General features: G+C 40.7%; 1 protein-coding gene across 2 annotated transcripts in view; it reads right to left on the bottom strand.

The window, feature by feature from the left end:
- The window catches only part of CDCA2 (cell division cycle associated 2), a 46,754-nt gene that overhangs the window by 23,528 nt on the left and 7,111 nt on the right, over window positions 1–16,115 (bottom strand). For both annotated transcript variants that reach the window (XM_078069496.1, XM_078069497.1), the window contains exons 5-8: window positions 9,318–9,468; window positions 7,671–7,870; window positions 5,950–6,034; window positions 167–375 (exon numbers count right to left, since the gene is read on the bottom strand). In XM_078069496.1, the coding sequence (XP_077925622.1) occupies window positions 167–375; window positions 5,950–6,034; window positions 7,671–7,870; window positions 9,318–9,468 (645 nt within the window). The remainder of the gene's footprint in view (window positions 1–166; window positions 376–5,949; window positions 6,035–7,670; window positions 7,871–9,317; window positions 9,469–16,115) is intronic.

Raw genomic sequence — 16,115 nt, forward strand, 5'->3', positions numbered from 1 at the left:
GGAAGGAAGGAAGGAACTCTGCACAGTGCTCTAAGTAAGAAAAGGAGGGGTAAACATTTAGGGCAAGATATCTCCTTTGAAACCAGTAGGACATACAATTCACAAGAATCGCTTTAAGCCAAAATGAGTATTCAATTTGCTTTAGAAAAAGTAGCTCTAAACTTACCTGCAGGCCTTCTGGAGACAGCTTAACAGAGGGCTTCTTTAGCACAGAACGAAGTACAAAGGTCTCAGAGGATGGAATGTCCCTCTTACACTGTGGAGTGACCAGGGACCTGACTTGGGAAGCGGTGTCTGTGCTCACTTCTGTAAAGTTCTCAATTGGAACAGCATCCCAAGCTCTTTTGCCCTCTATACACTCAGCAACCTTGACTCCTTCAAAGGAAACATGTAAACAAGAGAAAGACATCTGAATCAGGTTGTTCTACACCAAAAATATTATGTATTTGCAAAGAGAATAACACACTGTAAGAAGTTCTACCTCATATATCCGGCTTAGGGAATGACATCTGGAATTTCATTTGGATATATAAAGAAGAGAAGTGGCGCTGGCCATAGCTTTCAGTTCAAATCTAACTACTGAGGGTAAAGGTAAGCAAGGAGTTTTGGCTCCCATGAATCTAAGGAAGTGCCCAGGCCTCGAGACCCCTGTGCCTGGCACCAGAAAACCAACCTGAGGTGAGCAATGAAGGAGGACCAATTTCACTGCTGGGGTCAGAGGCATTTCAGCACGCAAGGGTGGTAGGAGGGAGAAGATGGGAGGTGAGGAGAAAGAGGATTAAATCAAAATTGTATATGCTGTGTGTGCTCTCAAACAAGGCAAGGCTTCCTGCTGCATATTTTTTCTCACAAGAGAGAACTTCCTTATGATCAACATTTAACAAATATATATTGGGCACTTATGATGTGACAGGCACTCTTTTCTAGGTGCTAGAGAGACAACGATGAATAAAACACAAAAATCTCCGATACTTTGGGAGACAGACAGACAATATAAAACACCTGGGAGGGGGAGAAGGCGAGAGGGAGCTATGGCTGTTGAAGGGAAGCATAGTGTGAGGGACCCCTGTGCTGGAACTGTTCTCGATCTTGTCTGCAGTGTGGTCACATGAGTCTACACATGATAAAATTACATGGAACTAAATATACACATAAATGAATGGACGTAAAACGGGTGAAATCTGAAAAAAAGTCAGTGGACTGTATCAGTGTCAATTTCCTGCTTGTGACACTGTATGACCGCTACCCAAGATGTTACCCCGTGGGGAACCTGGCGGGACGGGACACTGAATCCCTTTAGATATGATTTTTGTACAACTGCATGTGACTCTACAGTCACCTCAAAATAAAAAGTAAAAGAAATGTACAGGTAATAAGTAGTAATATGCGCCTTTAAAGGAAATAATGTCGAAATTAAGCGGATATGGCCGGATAAAGAGGGAGGGGGGAGCTGCTGTTTTGAGATGTTCAGGGATCAAGCAGGCATCTGAATGAAGTGAGGAAGTGAGCCATGCATATATCTAGGGAAGAACCTTACATGCATGAAGCCAAGTGCAGAGATCTGAGATGGTAATGTACCAGACACCAGAGGCAGAACAAGGCCAGTGTGGCTGGAACAGTGTGAGCAAGGAGAAGAGAGCTAAGAAGCTCCAAGAGAAGGCTAAGGACTAGGTCAGGTGTGGACTGGGTACAATTCTAAGTACAGTGGGAGGTCAATGAAAGATTTTGAGAAGGGGAATGACATAGTGTAGCTAGCATTTTAAAAGGAGCACCCTGACACCATGTTGAAGACTCTAAAGAGGGGGGTCAGCAAGGATAGAAGTAGGGAAAGCACATAAGAGGAAACACAAAACAACCCAGGCAAGAGAAGATGGGAGCCTGGGCCACAGTGATAATAGTTAGGAGGTGGGAAGTGGTTGAACATTTGATATACCATCAAGATAAAACCAACAGCATTTGTTAATGGGACTGAAGTTTAACTTTATTTATTTGAGAGAGGGAGAGAGAGAAACTCAAGCAGACCCCCTGCTGAGTGTGGAGCCCAACACGGGCTCAATCCCAGGACTGTGAGATCACAACCTGAGCCGAAATCAAGAGCCAGACATTTAACCGACTGAGCCACCCGTCCGCCCCTGCAAGTTTAACCTTTAAAAGGGGGGAGCCAAGGTTACTCCAAGGTTTTTGATGCAAGCAATTGGGTGAACTGAGATGAAAGACCAAAAAAAAAAAAAAAGAGATGAGCAGACTGGGGAAGGAAAAATAGTTGAGACCTCTTTGAGTATGTTAAGTCTGAGATGTTTATTAGACATTCCTATGGAGACCAGAAAAGGCAGTTGGGCACTTAAGAGTTCAGGAAAGAGGCCAAGGACAGGTATTTAAATTTTGAAGTCAACAGCATGCAGACAGTACTGAATGCTGTGGGAATGCCCATGATCACCTAGGGAGTGAGTGCAGAGAGAAAAAGTCCGAGCACCAAACCCAGGGCATTCAAATGTTTAACAGTTAAAGGATGGAAGAGAAGGAATAAGAAAAAACAGACAAATAAGGAATGGTGAATTAAACAGGGAAAACAAGAGAGAATGGTGTCGCGATGCCCAGTGAAGAAATGGTTTCTCCCAGGAGTGCACTGGCAGCTCTGCCTGCCATGCTGGGACTCTGAGGAGAGGGTCTGTTGGAGTGACTAATAGGATGGCAATGAAGAGGTGACCAAGGCCCGTTTGGAGCTGCAGCAAGCAAGAATGGGAGGCGAGGAGACCAAGTGCAACCTGTGCTTAAAGGCAGCTCTGCCATAGAGGAAAGCAAGGAAATGGGAGTTTTGGCTGGAAGGAAATCCGGGGACAAGGGCCAGTTTAAGACTGCAGATAATAAAGCACATTGTATATTAATAGGAGAAATGAACAACTCAGAAAAGAGGGGACACCTCAGGCAGAAGGTCCTCAAAGAGGGAAGGGACCACCATGAAGGGGTTGGCCTTGGATCAGAGGACAGAGGATCTACTATAACAGGAGGAAAGGGGGGAGGGGCACGCTTGTTCGGAGCTGCATTAGCGTGTGGTGGTGAGTGGCCCAGGCCATTTGCTTCAGACATCTTTCGTTCTCTTGGTGACAGAAGCAGCCAGGGACGACGAAGGGGCATCAGGGAACTTTATCTCAGTCATTCCTGACTAGGGCTGCCAGATTTAGCAAATACAAATCCATGAGGCCCAGGTCAATTTTGAATTATATCTAATTATTTATGTGTATGTATGTTGATATAAAAGAAAAACACTGCATGAAACATACTTATACTGTGTAAAGCAAAAACACTGTGGGATTTAAAATGAATATAAAAGTAATATAGAGGATATCTATAGTGTAAAAGACCATAAAAGACATGGGTGGGCGGACAGGAAACAGAAACTTTACAAACTGTCTAGATCTATTTCCCCTAACACCAACTCTTTTTGGGTTCCAGGACCCAATGCTAACTTGGGGGAAGGGATTCTCCTACACAGTGCCACCAAGCAATTCTCAGACACCAGGAGGGTATCCAAGAATTCAACCCAAGTCTGACCCTACCCAGAGATAGCATCAGGTTCCACAGGTTTAGGGCTCAGTCCTACAAGAACTTCCCCAACCCCCATTTAAGAAGCCAGTCCCAAGTCCTAGGCTGTCACCTGTGCCTCTGACCGACGTGCTACAGACTGGATGTTCCAACAACCTCCTCCTTGGACTTCAGATACCAGTCACAAGTCCAGATTGCTACCTAAACTTCTGACTGAGTGACTATCAATCAAGAGGTTCTCTTAGACAATGGACTCTGAAAAACAAACTGAGGGTTTTAGAGGGGAGGGAGGTGGGAGGATGGGTTAGCCTGGTGATGGGTCTTAAAGAGGGCACGTACTGAATGGAGCACTGGGTGTTATACGCAAACAATGAATCATGGAACACTACATCAAAAACTAATGATGTAATGTATGGTGATTAACATAATAATAATTAAAAAAAAGAGGCTCTTTTAATGTTTTTTTAATTTGCCAGAGCAGCTCACAGAACTCAGGGAAACACTGTGTTTACCAGTTTATTAAAGGAAATGAGAAAGGATACGAATCAACAGCCAGAGGATGAAAACAAAGGAGAGGTCTGTGGAAGAGGTACAGAGCTTTCATGACCTCTCTAGAAGTAACACTCTCCCCACATTTCCATGTGTTCACCAACCAGGACGCTCTCTGAACCCTGTGTTTTTGAATTTTTATAGGGGCTTCATTCCATGGCCATGACCGATAACGTCATTGGCTGATTCAACCTCCAGCCCCAGTACCCTCCTCAGAAGTCAGGGGTGGGGCTTAAAGTTCCACCCTCCAATCACATGGTTTGGTCCTCCTGGCAACCAGCCCCCCCGCCCCGCCGTGGGGTCCAAAAGTCACCTTCATTAGTAGTAGTAAGACACCCATGTCACCTTTATAGCTGTAAAGTATTTTCAGGAACTGTGGATGAAGACCAGATCTATTGGAAAACTGTGTATTTGGTCATCTGAATATTATTAATATTTATTCATTCAATATTCATTTAGATAACCAATATATACTTTTTTATAAATCATTATATCACACTTTTACATAAAGTTGTACAATATCAACTCTAAGTGGACTGAAAGGTTAAGGATGTATCTTGCAATCCCTAGGGTAACCTTAACAAAAAAGATGCAATGAGGTATAGTTTAAAAGGTAATGTGTAGGGGCGTCTGGTTGGCTCAGTCAGTAGTCCAGCAACTTTTGATTACTTACAGCAAATTTTGATCTCGGGGACATGAGTTTGAGCCCCATGTGAGGATTAGAGCTTACTCTAAAAAATTTTAAATATTAAAAATAGGGGCGCCTGGGTGGCTCAGTCAGTTAAGCGGCTGCCTTCGGCTCAGGTCATGATCCCAGGGTCCTGGGATCGAGCCCCACATCGGGCTCCCTGCTCCGCGGGAAGCCTGCTTCTCCCTCTGCCACTCCCCCTGCTTGTGTTCCCTCTCTCGCTGTGTCTCTCTCTGTCAAATAAATAAAATCTTTAAAAAAAAAAAAAAAAATTAAAAAATAAATAAAAGATAATGGATAAGTGGATTTCCAAAAAGAGTATTTCAAATAAACCCCAAAAAAGACAGGAGAAGGGAAACAGAGGAACAAAAATCAGAACAGGAAATGCATGAAAAAATGATAGATCTTTTTTTTTTAAGATTTTATTTATTTATTTGACACAGAGACAGAAAGTGAGAGAGGGAACACAAGCAGGGGGAGCGGGAGAGGGAAAAGCAGGCTTCCCGTGGAGTAGGGAGCCCGACGCGGGGCTCGATCCCAGGACCCAAAGGCAGACGCTTAACGACTGAACCACCTAGGCGCCCCAAAAACGGTAGATTTATAAATCAAACCATATCAATAATGACTTGAAAGGTTAATGGGCCAAATACCCCCATGGAAAGGCAGAGGCTCTCAGAATGGATAAAAAAGCAAGACCTAACTATATGTCTCTAAGTTTTACTTTAAAGATAAAGACACAGGTAGGTCGATAGTAAACCTAATACCTTACTGGTGACTTTCACTCAATACAAGCATACTGATTTGGGGAAAGTTTTGAATGCTGGTCCCTTTCCACACACTTAAAAACAACAACAAAAACAACACACATGTAGTGTTTTCTCTTACAGAATACATGTTACACGTTCATCCTGTTTTTTTATAACAGATTCTGTCAACTTGGAAATATTTCACTCACTCTTATCAGTTGCAGTTTAAGAAAAAAAAAAAGTCATCTCTCCTATAACTAGAATTCTGAAACATTTCTACTAGACTGAGAGCTCCTAAAATGTAGGGCACTGCTTCAGTTTTCCCGAAGTTTAGCACATAGGTAAACCAACCATAAATGTCTGTTGAACATATGTTTCAACAGGTGAACTGGCACGGGTACTAAGGAAAGATTAAATACTTACCACATGAAGCCTCTGTGAGCTCGGAAAGTGAAACAGACTCTCCAACTAAATATCCAGACTGTGTTAAACCAGATTCAAAAGATTTCTTGGGGGGGATAAAATTAAAGAAATATTAAGTCTTATTACTTACAGGAGTACTGAGATCTTTGTAAAGATTTAAGCATTACAGATTATCTAGGAATCTGATGTTAAACCAATCAATCATTTGTTACCATTAGGAAAGCATACAAGAATTGAACCAAAAACAGAGGACTCACTGTAACTGCAGCCTAAACATCCTACTAAACAAATTTCAGCTCCCTAGGAAAAGTTTATAGGGCACGTTTTTGTTGCCTCATTGTTTGAAGTCTAGAAAACTATATTGATTAATTTTTAAGGGGGAAATTCTCAAAAATAACGAAAAATGGGGGTGTCTGGGTGGCACAGTGGGTTAAGCATCCAACTCTTGGTTTCGGCTCAGGTCATGATGTCAGAGTTGCGAGATCGAGCCCAATGCCGGGCTCCATGCTCAGTGTGGAGTCTGCTTGAGATTCTCTCTCCCTCTGCTTCTACCCCTCCCACTCGTGCTCTCTCCCACACCCTTTCTCTAAAATAAATAAATAACTCTTAAAAAAAATAACAAAAAATGTTTTGCAATTATTAAAAAAGGTATCAATAGCTAGGATAGGAAAATCATTAATGGCTAGGATAGAAAACACATTCTTATTAATGTGGACACCATTTCTAAATCATGGTGTATGTCCAAATAATCGAAGTTCTGATGAGAAACTATTGGTTTTGCCGGATGATGATTTCATATCAACTAGAAAGAAGCAGAGGGAGCAGAGATTATAAGTGACTCTAAGCTACAAACAAAACTTATTGGACCCCGAAGAATTTTACTATCAAACATTTATTATGCCAGTCCAAATAAGATCAATAGGATATGTACTGAATCTTTGTGACAGAGAAGTTACAGAAAAAAAGTTTCAGATCTAATGGTGTCAGGGGTCTCCTCTCACTAAAGACATGGGAACCAGCTGTGTCACACCAGAACTAAAGCAAGGAAAGCCAGTGATGAGAGAACCAGCTTCCTGTTTACGTGGGAGTGAAGGTCAAGGATCCTCAATAGTAGTATTTAATTCATGTTGCTTAAGATCTTTTGAAAATCTTAACAGGCTTTAGGTAGTTATAAACAACAAAAATCCCTACATCTACTTGAAAGAAGTGAGCAGAGCAAAGGAGAAATTGCTAAATAGCACCAGTTTTAAACCAGTTAGGGGCAGAAAGTCCGGAAGTGCAAGACCCCCCAGACATGAGCTGCACAGCCCATACAGAATCTTCAACTGATTTGCCAGTTGTGTAAATAATAAGCTCCTGTGTCTGCCTCCTCCAGCGGACTAAAAGCTGCTCAAGGGCAGGACCATGATTCCCCCACAGTTGTACCATCAGTATCTAGAACAATACCTCGCAAGCAGAAGACCACAAGGCTTAATATTTTCATTAAGTGTTTTTCATAACCAAAAGCAACATATTAATCAAAACTGTCTAACCAATAAGCTAACCACCAGTAAAAAAAAATTTAACAAGTAGGACATACATACACACACAGCATACTTTAAAACTCAGCTACAATATAAAAATACAAGGTACCATTGCTGAAAAAGGGTTCTGACAGTCTTAAAACGGTCTAGCCGGAAAACCAAAGCTTCATTTTCCTAGGATTCTGGTCAGTGAATTACCTCAGAAAACCCTGCAGGAGCAGTTTCAACAGCACACATTTTGCCTGTATTAGGAGAAGTGACACCACTGAATATCTGGAGATGAACTGCATCAGTTAGATTTTCATCAAAGTTGCTCTGATAGGATATCCTTCGACGTTTGGATGATAAGTTCGCAGGGAACTCAGACTCTTGACATTCACCAAGACTTTCTTTTTTGGCTATATGTATAAACATAACACAGGCAAAAATATTTTCTTTTACTATATCACTTTTAAATTTTGCACATAATAATTTCAGTAAAATATAATGCTTGAATCTAAATACTTTATCAATTAAAAGTACATTTTTCTATTCAGAAGAAATCTAACTGAAAGGTAAGAGAACATCACTACTAAAAGGATAATAAACATTATTAAAATTTTTTTTTAGACTTTAAAAACGTACAAAGATATGCTAATATGCATTTCCATTTCTGATATATCATCTCACTCTATTTTAAAATTTACAGTGAAACCTTTTCTTTTGAACTTTTTTTTTTAAGATTTATTTATTTGAGAGAAAGAGCTCATGTGAGCAGGTGGAGGGGCAGAGGGAGAGGGAGAAGCAGGATCCCCACTCAGCAGGGAGCCCGATGCGGGGCTCAATCCCAGGACGCTGGGATCATGACCTGAAACCGAAGGCAGATGCTTAACTGACTGAGTCACCCAGGGGCCCCTCTTTTGAACATTTTAAAGGATGTGGTTATGTTCTAATACGGGTTCTGCTTTGACTGTGTATGATTTTATGAAACATACAGCCAAAATGTGCCTCAGTTCTTCCCAGCTACAAAAAGTGAATTTAATTGTCTGCAGAACTAGAGCAATCATGTCAGTAAAATATTTTAAAATGCAGGTCAGAAGTGAATAGGTAAGTTACAAACTACAAACACAAATGAGTACGTCGGAGTGGGTCACGCACTGGAGAGGTAGATGAACGGGACTTGTCTTGAGTAACAGTGCACTGCACGTGAGGAGGTGTTGAAATGTACTTGAAGATGGTTCAAGAAACCAAAACAAAATCATTTGGAACCTCAGGGTGCAAAACACCAGAGGAATGGTTATGATGATTATGGTAATGCCAAGATTTTGTCTAATTCTGGTGTTTCAAATGCCTTGTGATTGGAAGATCAGAAGTGACAGGAGAAAGTAACCAAATGAATTACAATCTAAAAGTTATGGTAAAGAAGAGGACAGGCTATTAAGATGTCAGATTAGATATATCTTTTTATAACATCAGGGTTGGGTGTTTGGTATTCATAGAAATGCTTGCCAAGCTTAATAAGCAACCTCTAAAAATCAAGGTTTAAATGCTCAAATTTGTCACATGCCCTTATTCTAACAATGAAACCAACCAACCGGCTCTGACCCGTTAACATTTAAAACTCAATTATGGCCATGCGGAATTGTAGGCTCAGGAATGCCTGAAAAATCAGGTTTTTTCAAGACAAACCAGAAATCTAAATTTTTGTGTGAAATTTCCCAGGTTTTAAATGTTAGGCTCCATTTAAAAATACAGCTCTGCTTAGAAAAGACTGCCTTCACACTGTAAAACTAAATCTTTTTCATACCTCACACGCTTGTCTGAATAAATACGGAAGTCCAAATGGACTAAATTCTTTCTACTCACTCGAGCCTGTTGTCTCAAACTCTCCTTCTGCCTCTGAGAATCCAGGACGGTCAATCATGTTTTCATTCTCCTTTATGCAGTGAAAAGCGGACTGGAAGGCCGACATTCGCTCCCTTAAAGAATTAACATTTCGATACAGTACAGGACTGCCCTGTTAAAATACAGAGACATGGAGGGTATTATAAATGAAATCAAGCACAGTGTCTCTATTCTAGGCCTATAACCACCGCATCCAGGACAAAATACATAAAGGCTATTTGAAGATCAGAGGTAATAAATGAGTGTTGCAGAGCCTCTTCTCCCTTGAATCACGTATATTCTGTTTGAGTATTTCGGGTGCTGCCATCATCCTAGTTTCTCCTCTGCTCCTCCCTCGGTTTTTAACCCGAGCACAGAGAACAGCTGTGTGGTATGTCTAGACGTGTAGCTACAGCCTGGCTCAATACCGTTATTAGTCAGGCCATGCACATGACAGAAGTCTGGAGTAGGTGGGGAAGAGCTTTAAAAAAGCACCCGTGCAAAACACATCCCCAGATATTTGGGGGCTAAACAACTCTTTAAAAGGATTCTTTCTGGGGAGCTTAAGGCCTCTCTTTTAGAGTCTATAACCTGAGACAGCCTCAGCGAATCAAACTGGAAAGGAAAAGAAGTTGAGCACAAAAATGTTCAATCCAAGCTAGTCTGACTGCCTATTTCCATCCATACACACCCTCTCCCCAAGAGGCCGGGACAAGACACAGATGTTCTGTAGCAGCTCAGATACCCACCTTCACACTTACCCTCTCCCCAGCTAAATTTTCCTGATTTCATGGGACCTTACTTCCTTAGCGCTGAACGCTGACCATTCGCGAAAACCACAAAGCCGAACAGTTAGATGGTTTAAGCACAAGAGCGCTCTGGAAACTCTGCTAACAGGGTTTTAGCCAAGGAGTCATCAAATGAAATTGACACTGGCAGGGACCGAAGTGCCAGATACATGCAAGTAACATATAATTGAAGAGTTCTGTTACCCATATATCATTAAGTTCTCTATCCAGGTTTTTTCCCCCCTTTACTATTTAGACTAACATATTTCCACTAATTTGGAGCTTGTAACAATTTAAAAATTACACCAACAGACAAAAGTAAAAAATTACCTCCCTTTATGATATCATATGGAGGAAAAGCAGTTAAAAGCTTGAAGCCATGTTTGATGCTGGATCTACTCACACACTTGATTCTATTCCCAGTTAAATACATTCACAAAGCAAACTGTTACATAATAGAGTATTTTAAATCCAAATATGGTTGATGATGTAAAACCTTTATGACATAACACATAACACTCATAAAAAGCTGGTGGCCAACTCTTCCCCAGGAGATATGGAGAAAAGAAACGGATTATCCCAAACTCATACAATTTACCTCCAATGGGCTTTTTTTTTTGTACTCCTATGTGAACACGGTAGGGGTAGGTTTAATGTCCTAGAAATTTAAAGCACTCTGAAATGCTGCCTAAAACAAATGAAAGGTCCCTAGTTTGAATCATTTTTCTCTATTTCCTGATGGAGACCAGGAATATACAAGGGAAACGAAACATTCAAAATGTATTGCTTTCTTCTTTTGTCTTATGAACCTTGTCAGTCAACAACATTCCTTCCACATACCAGATAGTGTTCCAAGGGCTCAGGACACAGGTGGTGGGGGATTACATTCTGGACTGAAATTCTGAAAACATATTAATATAGTTTCAGGTACAAGAAGTGCTAGTGAGAAGATGAAAAAGAAACATGATGAAGTAAAAGTGCTGCTTTGACTTGAGTCAGAAGAGCATCCTAGCTCAAGCAATAGCTGAGCTGAAACCAAAACAATGAGAAAGTGGTGGTGGAGCAAAGATATAGGAGGAGAAAGGCATTCTGCAATAACAAAAGCTTAAGATGGAAACAGGATACAGCAGGAAAAAAAGCCACCATGACCAGGAAACGGAAGGAGATGGGGACATGAGGCTAATGGCAGGCAAGGCTCGTATCAGGAAGGGTGATAGAGGCTTCAAAGAAGGGGTCTGGGTTTAATTCAAGGCATAACAGAAAGCCATTGGAAGGTTTTAAGCAGCAGAAGAAATGATCTGAGTTAGTCTATCTCTGACGGCTCTGTGGGATGCTGGGTGGATTAGGGAAGGGAGGGAACTGAGGAGACCAGTTAGGACGTAGCAGTTGGTAATCTAGGCAGGACTCACATTAGGGTTATAGCAGTGGAGCTGTGGGACATGAGGGCTTACAGAAAGGTTTCTGATAGGTAGTGATGGGCTGGATGTGGAAGAAAGGAACCAGGAAGATTGATAGGTAGTTGGCCTGAACTACTAGATAATGGTGGCACGTACTATGACTGGGAATTGGGCTGGAGGATCTGGTGGAGAGAAGAAATGTACAGTTTGGTTGGGGCCAAATGCTTATTAAAACACCCAAGTGAAGATGTTGAATAGGCAACTGAATATTTCACAAAGTCTGGAGTTCTAGGAAGCTCTGGGCCAAAGTTAGACATTTTGGAGTCAGTCTACAGCTGATGCTGGAAGCCACGGGAAGGGATTAGGTTGACTAAGGAAAGCAAACAAAAGGGGGCAGAGGGGAACCGTGGGGCCCTCAAGCATTTCTGAGGAAAAACTAGAAGGGGTAGAATTAGCACATGAAACACACAGGGAATGACCAACAACACAGAAGGAAAATTAGGTCAGTACGGAATCCCAGAAACCAAGTGCAGAAAGTGTTTCAAGGAGGGAGTGGTCGAATGTATCAAAAGCTGGGGAAAGGCTGAGTAAGATGCAAACTTAGATTTAATCTTTGTCTTGGCAAGGGATCAACGGTGACAAGAGTCTTCTTGACCTAGTGGTAGAAACAAAAGCCCAGTTGGAGTGGCCAGCAGTCGCAGAGGGGATGGGAGAAGGGAAGAGGAGCAAGACAGGAAAGACAACACGTTCATCGAGTTTTGCTGTGATGAAGAGGCACAGAAATGGGATGCCATGGAGGTCTAGGAGGAGTTAAAGAGAGATATTAAGATTTGTTGTACTAATGGAAAATGACCCAAAAGAAAAGGAGGATAACATAACTGCAGAAGAAAAATGAGCTCAGAATGACCTATGTGGTCACAGTAATATAAACACTTGAATACTTATGTAACCCAACTATTAGGAAGTTGTAGAGGATGGGAAGTACACATGTGGATGTATGATAGAAAGTATAAGGAAGAAAGAAGGCTAATTCTCCACCATCCACAGTGGAAAACTGTCACTATTTGCAGATGGCATATTAAATATAGGAAACAAAAGACTCCACTAAAAAACCATTAGAATAAATGATTTCGGTAAAGTTGCAGGATACAAAACCATCATACAAAAATCTGTTGTGTTTCTATACACTAATAATTAACTAGCAGAAACCAAAATTAAGAAAACAATTACATCAAAAAGAATTAAATAGCTGGAAATAAATTTAACCAAGGAAGTAAAAGACCTGTACACGGAAAACCATAAGAAACTGATGAAAGAAACTGAAGACATAAATATATGGAAAGATACTCTGTGCTCATGGATTGGAAGAATATCATTAAAAGGCTGTACTACCCAGGGGCGCCTGGGTGGCTCAGTCGTTAAGCGTCTGCCTTTGGCTCAGGTCATGATCCCGGGGTCCTGGGATCAAGCCCCGCATCGGGATCCCTGCTTGGCGGGAAGCCTGCTCTCTCTCTCCCACCCCCTCTGCTTGTGTTCCCTCTCTCGCTGTGTCTCTGTCAAATAAATAAATAAAATCTTTAAAAAAATAAAATAAAATAAAATGCTGTACCACCCAAAGCAATCTATAGATTCAATGCAATTACCAACAAAATTCCAAAGGCATTTACCAAGACATACAACAAACAATCCTAAAATTTGTATGGAATCACAAAAGACTGTGAAATAGCCAGAGCAATCTTGAAAAGAACAGAGCTGGAAGCTTCATGTTCCCTGATTTCAAGCTATATTACAAAGCAATAGTAATCAAAACAGCATGGTATTGGCATTAAAACAGGCACACAGAGAAATGGAACAGAACAAAGAGTCCAGAAATAAATCCACATGTGTATGGTCAATTAACAGAAGACAAAAGAGCCAAGAACATTCAATGGGGAAAGGACAGTCTCTTCAATAAATGGGGAAAACTGGACAGCCACATTCAAAACCATGAAACTGAACCACAATCTTACACCAGACACAATAATTAACTCAAATGGATGAAAGACTTGAAAGACCTGAAACCATAAAAATCTTAAAAGAAAATAGGTGGTGAGCTCCTTGACATCAGTCTTGGCAAGGAGTTTTTGGATTTGACACCAAAAGCAAAGGCAACAAAAGTGAAAACAAATGTTATTTACTGTATCAAACTAAAAAGCTTCTGCACAGGAAAGGAAACCATCAACAAAACAGAAAGGCAACCTATTGGATGAGAGAAAATATTTGCAAATCACATATCTGATAAAGGGTTGATATAATACATAAAGAACTCCAGTAACTTGGGGCGTCTAGGTGGCTCAGTCAGTTGGGCATCTGCCTTTGGCTCAGGTCATGACTCCAGGATCCCGGGATCGTGCCCTACATCGGGCTCCTTGCTCAGCGGGGAGCCTGCTTCTCCCTCTGCCTGCCGCTCCCCCCTGCTTGTGCTCTCTGTCAAGTGAATAAATAAAATCTTTAAAAAAAAAAAAAACTCATGTAACTCAATTGCAAAAAAGCAAGCAATCCAATTTAAAAATGGGCAGATGTGAATAGGTACTTTTCCAAAGAAGACACAGATGGTTAAGAGACATGTGAAAAGATGCTCAATATCACTCATCATCAGGGAAATGCAAATCAAAACCCAATGAGATATCACCTCACACCTATCAGAATGGCTATTACAGAAAAAAAAAAAAAAAGCCATAAGTATTGGCAAGGATATGAAGGGAACCCTCATGCACTGTTGGTGGGAATGTGAATTGATGCAGCCATTATGGAAAATAGGATGGAGGTCCCTCAAAAAATTAAAAGTAAAATGACGATAAGATCCAGTAATTCTACTTCTGAGTATTTATCCATTGAAAATGAAAACACTAACTTGAAAGGATATATGTACCCCCATGTTCACTGCATCATTATTTGCAATAGCCAAGATATGAAAACAACCTAAATGCCCATCAATGAATGGATGGGTAAAGAAGATATGGTATATATACACAATAGAATATTTTTCGGCCAGAAAAAAAGAAGGAAATCTTGCCATTTGTGACAACATGGATAGACCGACCCTGAGGGCATTAAGCGAAGAGAAATAAGTCAGGGGAAGACAAATACTGTAATGTCGCACTTACATGCAGAATCTCAAAGTTTAAAAAGAAAGAAAGAAAGAAGATGCTCATAGATACAGAGGAGAGACTGGTGTTGTCAGAAGCAGGAGTAGGCAAAATGGGTAAAGGGAGTCAAAGGTACAAACTTCCAATTATAAAATAAGTCATAAGGATGTAATGTAGAACATGGTGACTAGAATTAATAATACTATATTCTATATTTGAAAGTTGCTAAGAATAGATCTTAGAAGTTCTTATCACACACACCTAAAAATTTGTAACTATACGGTGGATATTAACCAGACTTATGGTGGTGATCAATTTGGAACACAGCTGACCCTTGAACAACATGGGTTTGAACTGAAAGTACCCACTTTATATGTGGATTGTTTTTCAATAAATACAATTCTGTTACTGTATTTTCTCGTTTTTTGGTTTTTTTTTTAAGATTTTATTTATTTATTTGAGAGAGAGAATGAGATAGAGCACGAGAGGGGGGAGCGTCAGAGGGAGAAGCAGACTCCCCGCTGAGCAGGGAGTCCGATGTGGGACTTGATCCGGGGACTCCAGGATCATGACCTGAGCCAAAGGCAGTCGCTTAACCAACTGAGCCACCCAGGCGCCCTCTTATTATTATTTTTTTTAATAACATTTTCCTTTCTCTAGCTTATTGTATACTTTATGGTACACGGTGCATGTAGCATTCAAAATATGTGTTAATCGACTGTGTTATCAGTAAGGCTTCTGGTCAACAGTAGGCTACAAGTAGTTAAGATTTTTCGACAGCGTGGGGGTTGGTGCCCCTAACCCCCACATTCATCGTTCAAGGCTCAACTGTGTATAAAATTTTGAATCAGTACATTGTCCACCTGAAACTAATACAATGTTGTATTTCAATTAGACTTCAATTAAAAAAAAGGAATTGCAAGGAAAAAAAAACAGAACAAGCATTTTATTAAGAGATATGAAAACATCTATCAAAGCAACAGCTACAAAAGTTGAAAATGAGAGCCTCAGAAATGGAAACATGGGAAAAAGGTAGCTGCACACCATTGTTCTTATAAATAAATCCTCAAGTACTAACTGATTCCTTAAACAATGTGCATATGTAATATTTTTATTTATATAAATTTTTAAAACTTTAAAAAACGTGTTTGTAAGAAAACTTCAAAGTGTTAGAACATAGATCTAGACTGGGTAAGGGTGAGAGAGACAAAGTGAGCAGTAGACAGTACAGGTGCAGTAAGATCAATAGTCTGGAGGCTTCGATAAGATGAGAGAATTGTGAAGTAAACTGGAAAGATGAAATGTGGGTCAGAGTGAGGTGGGCTGCAAGAAGATCTCAAAGGTGATACCGTAGCAAGGAACCACATAAGCGGATGCCTGAGGTAGAAAAGATCATAGGAGCTACAGAAGTCAAGAAGCTTGACTTGCCGGGATGGTGGATGATCATCCATGTGCTTGTTGAAATAG

Source organism: Halichoerus grypus, chromosome 3, assembly GCF_964656455.1.
Source record: "Halichoerus grypus chromosome 3, mHalGry1.hap1.1, whole genome shotgun sequence".
Classification (NCBI taxonomy): domain Eukaryota; kingdom Metazoa; phylum Chordata; class Mammalia; order Carnivora; family Phocidae; genus Halichoerus; species Halichoerus grypus.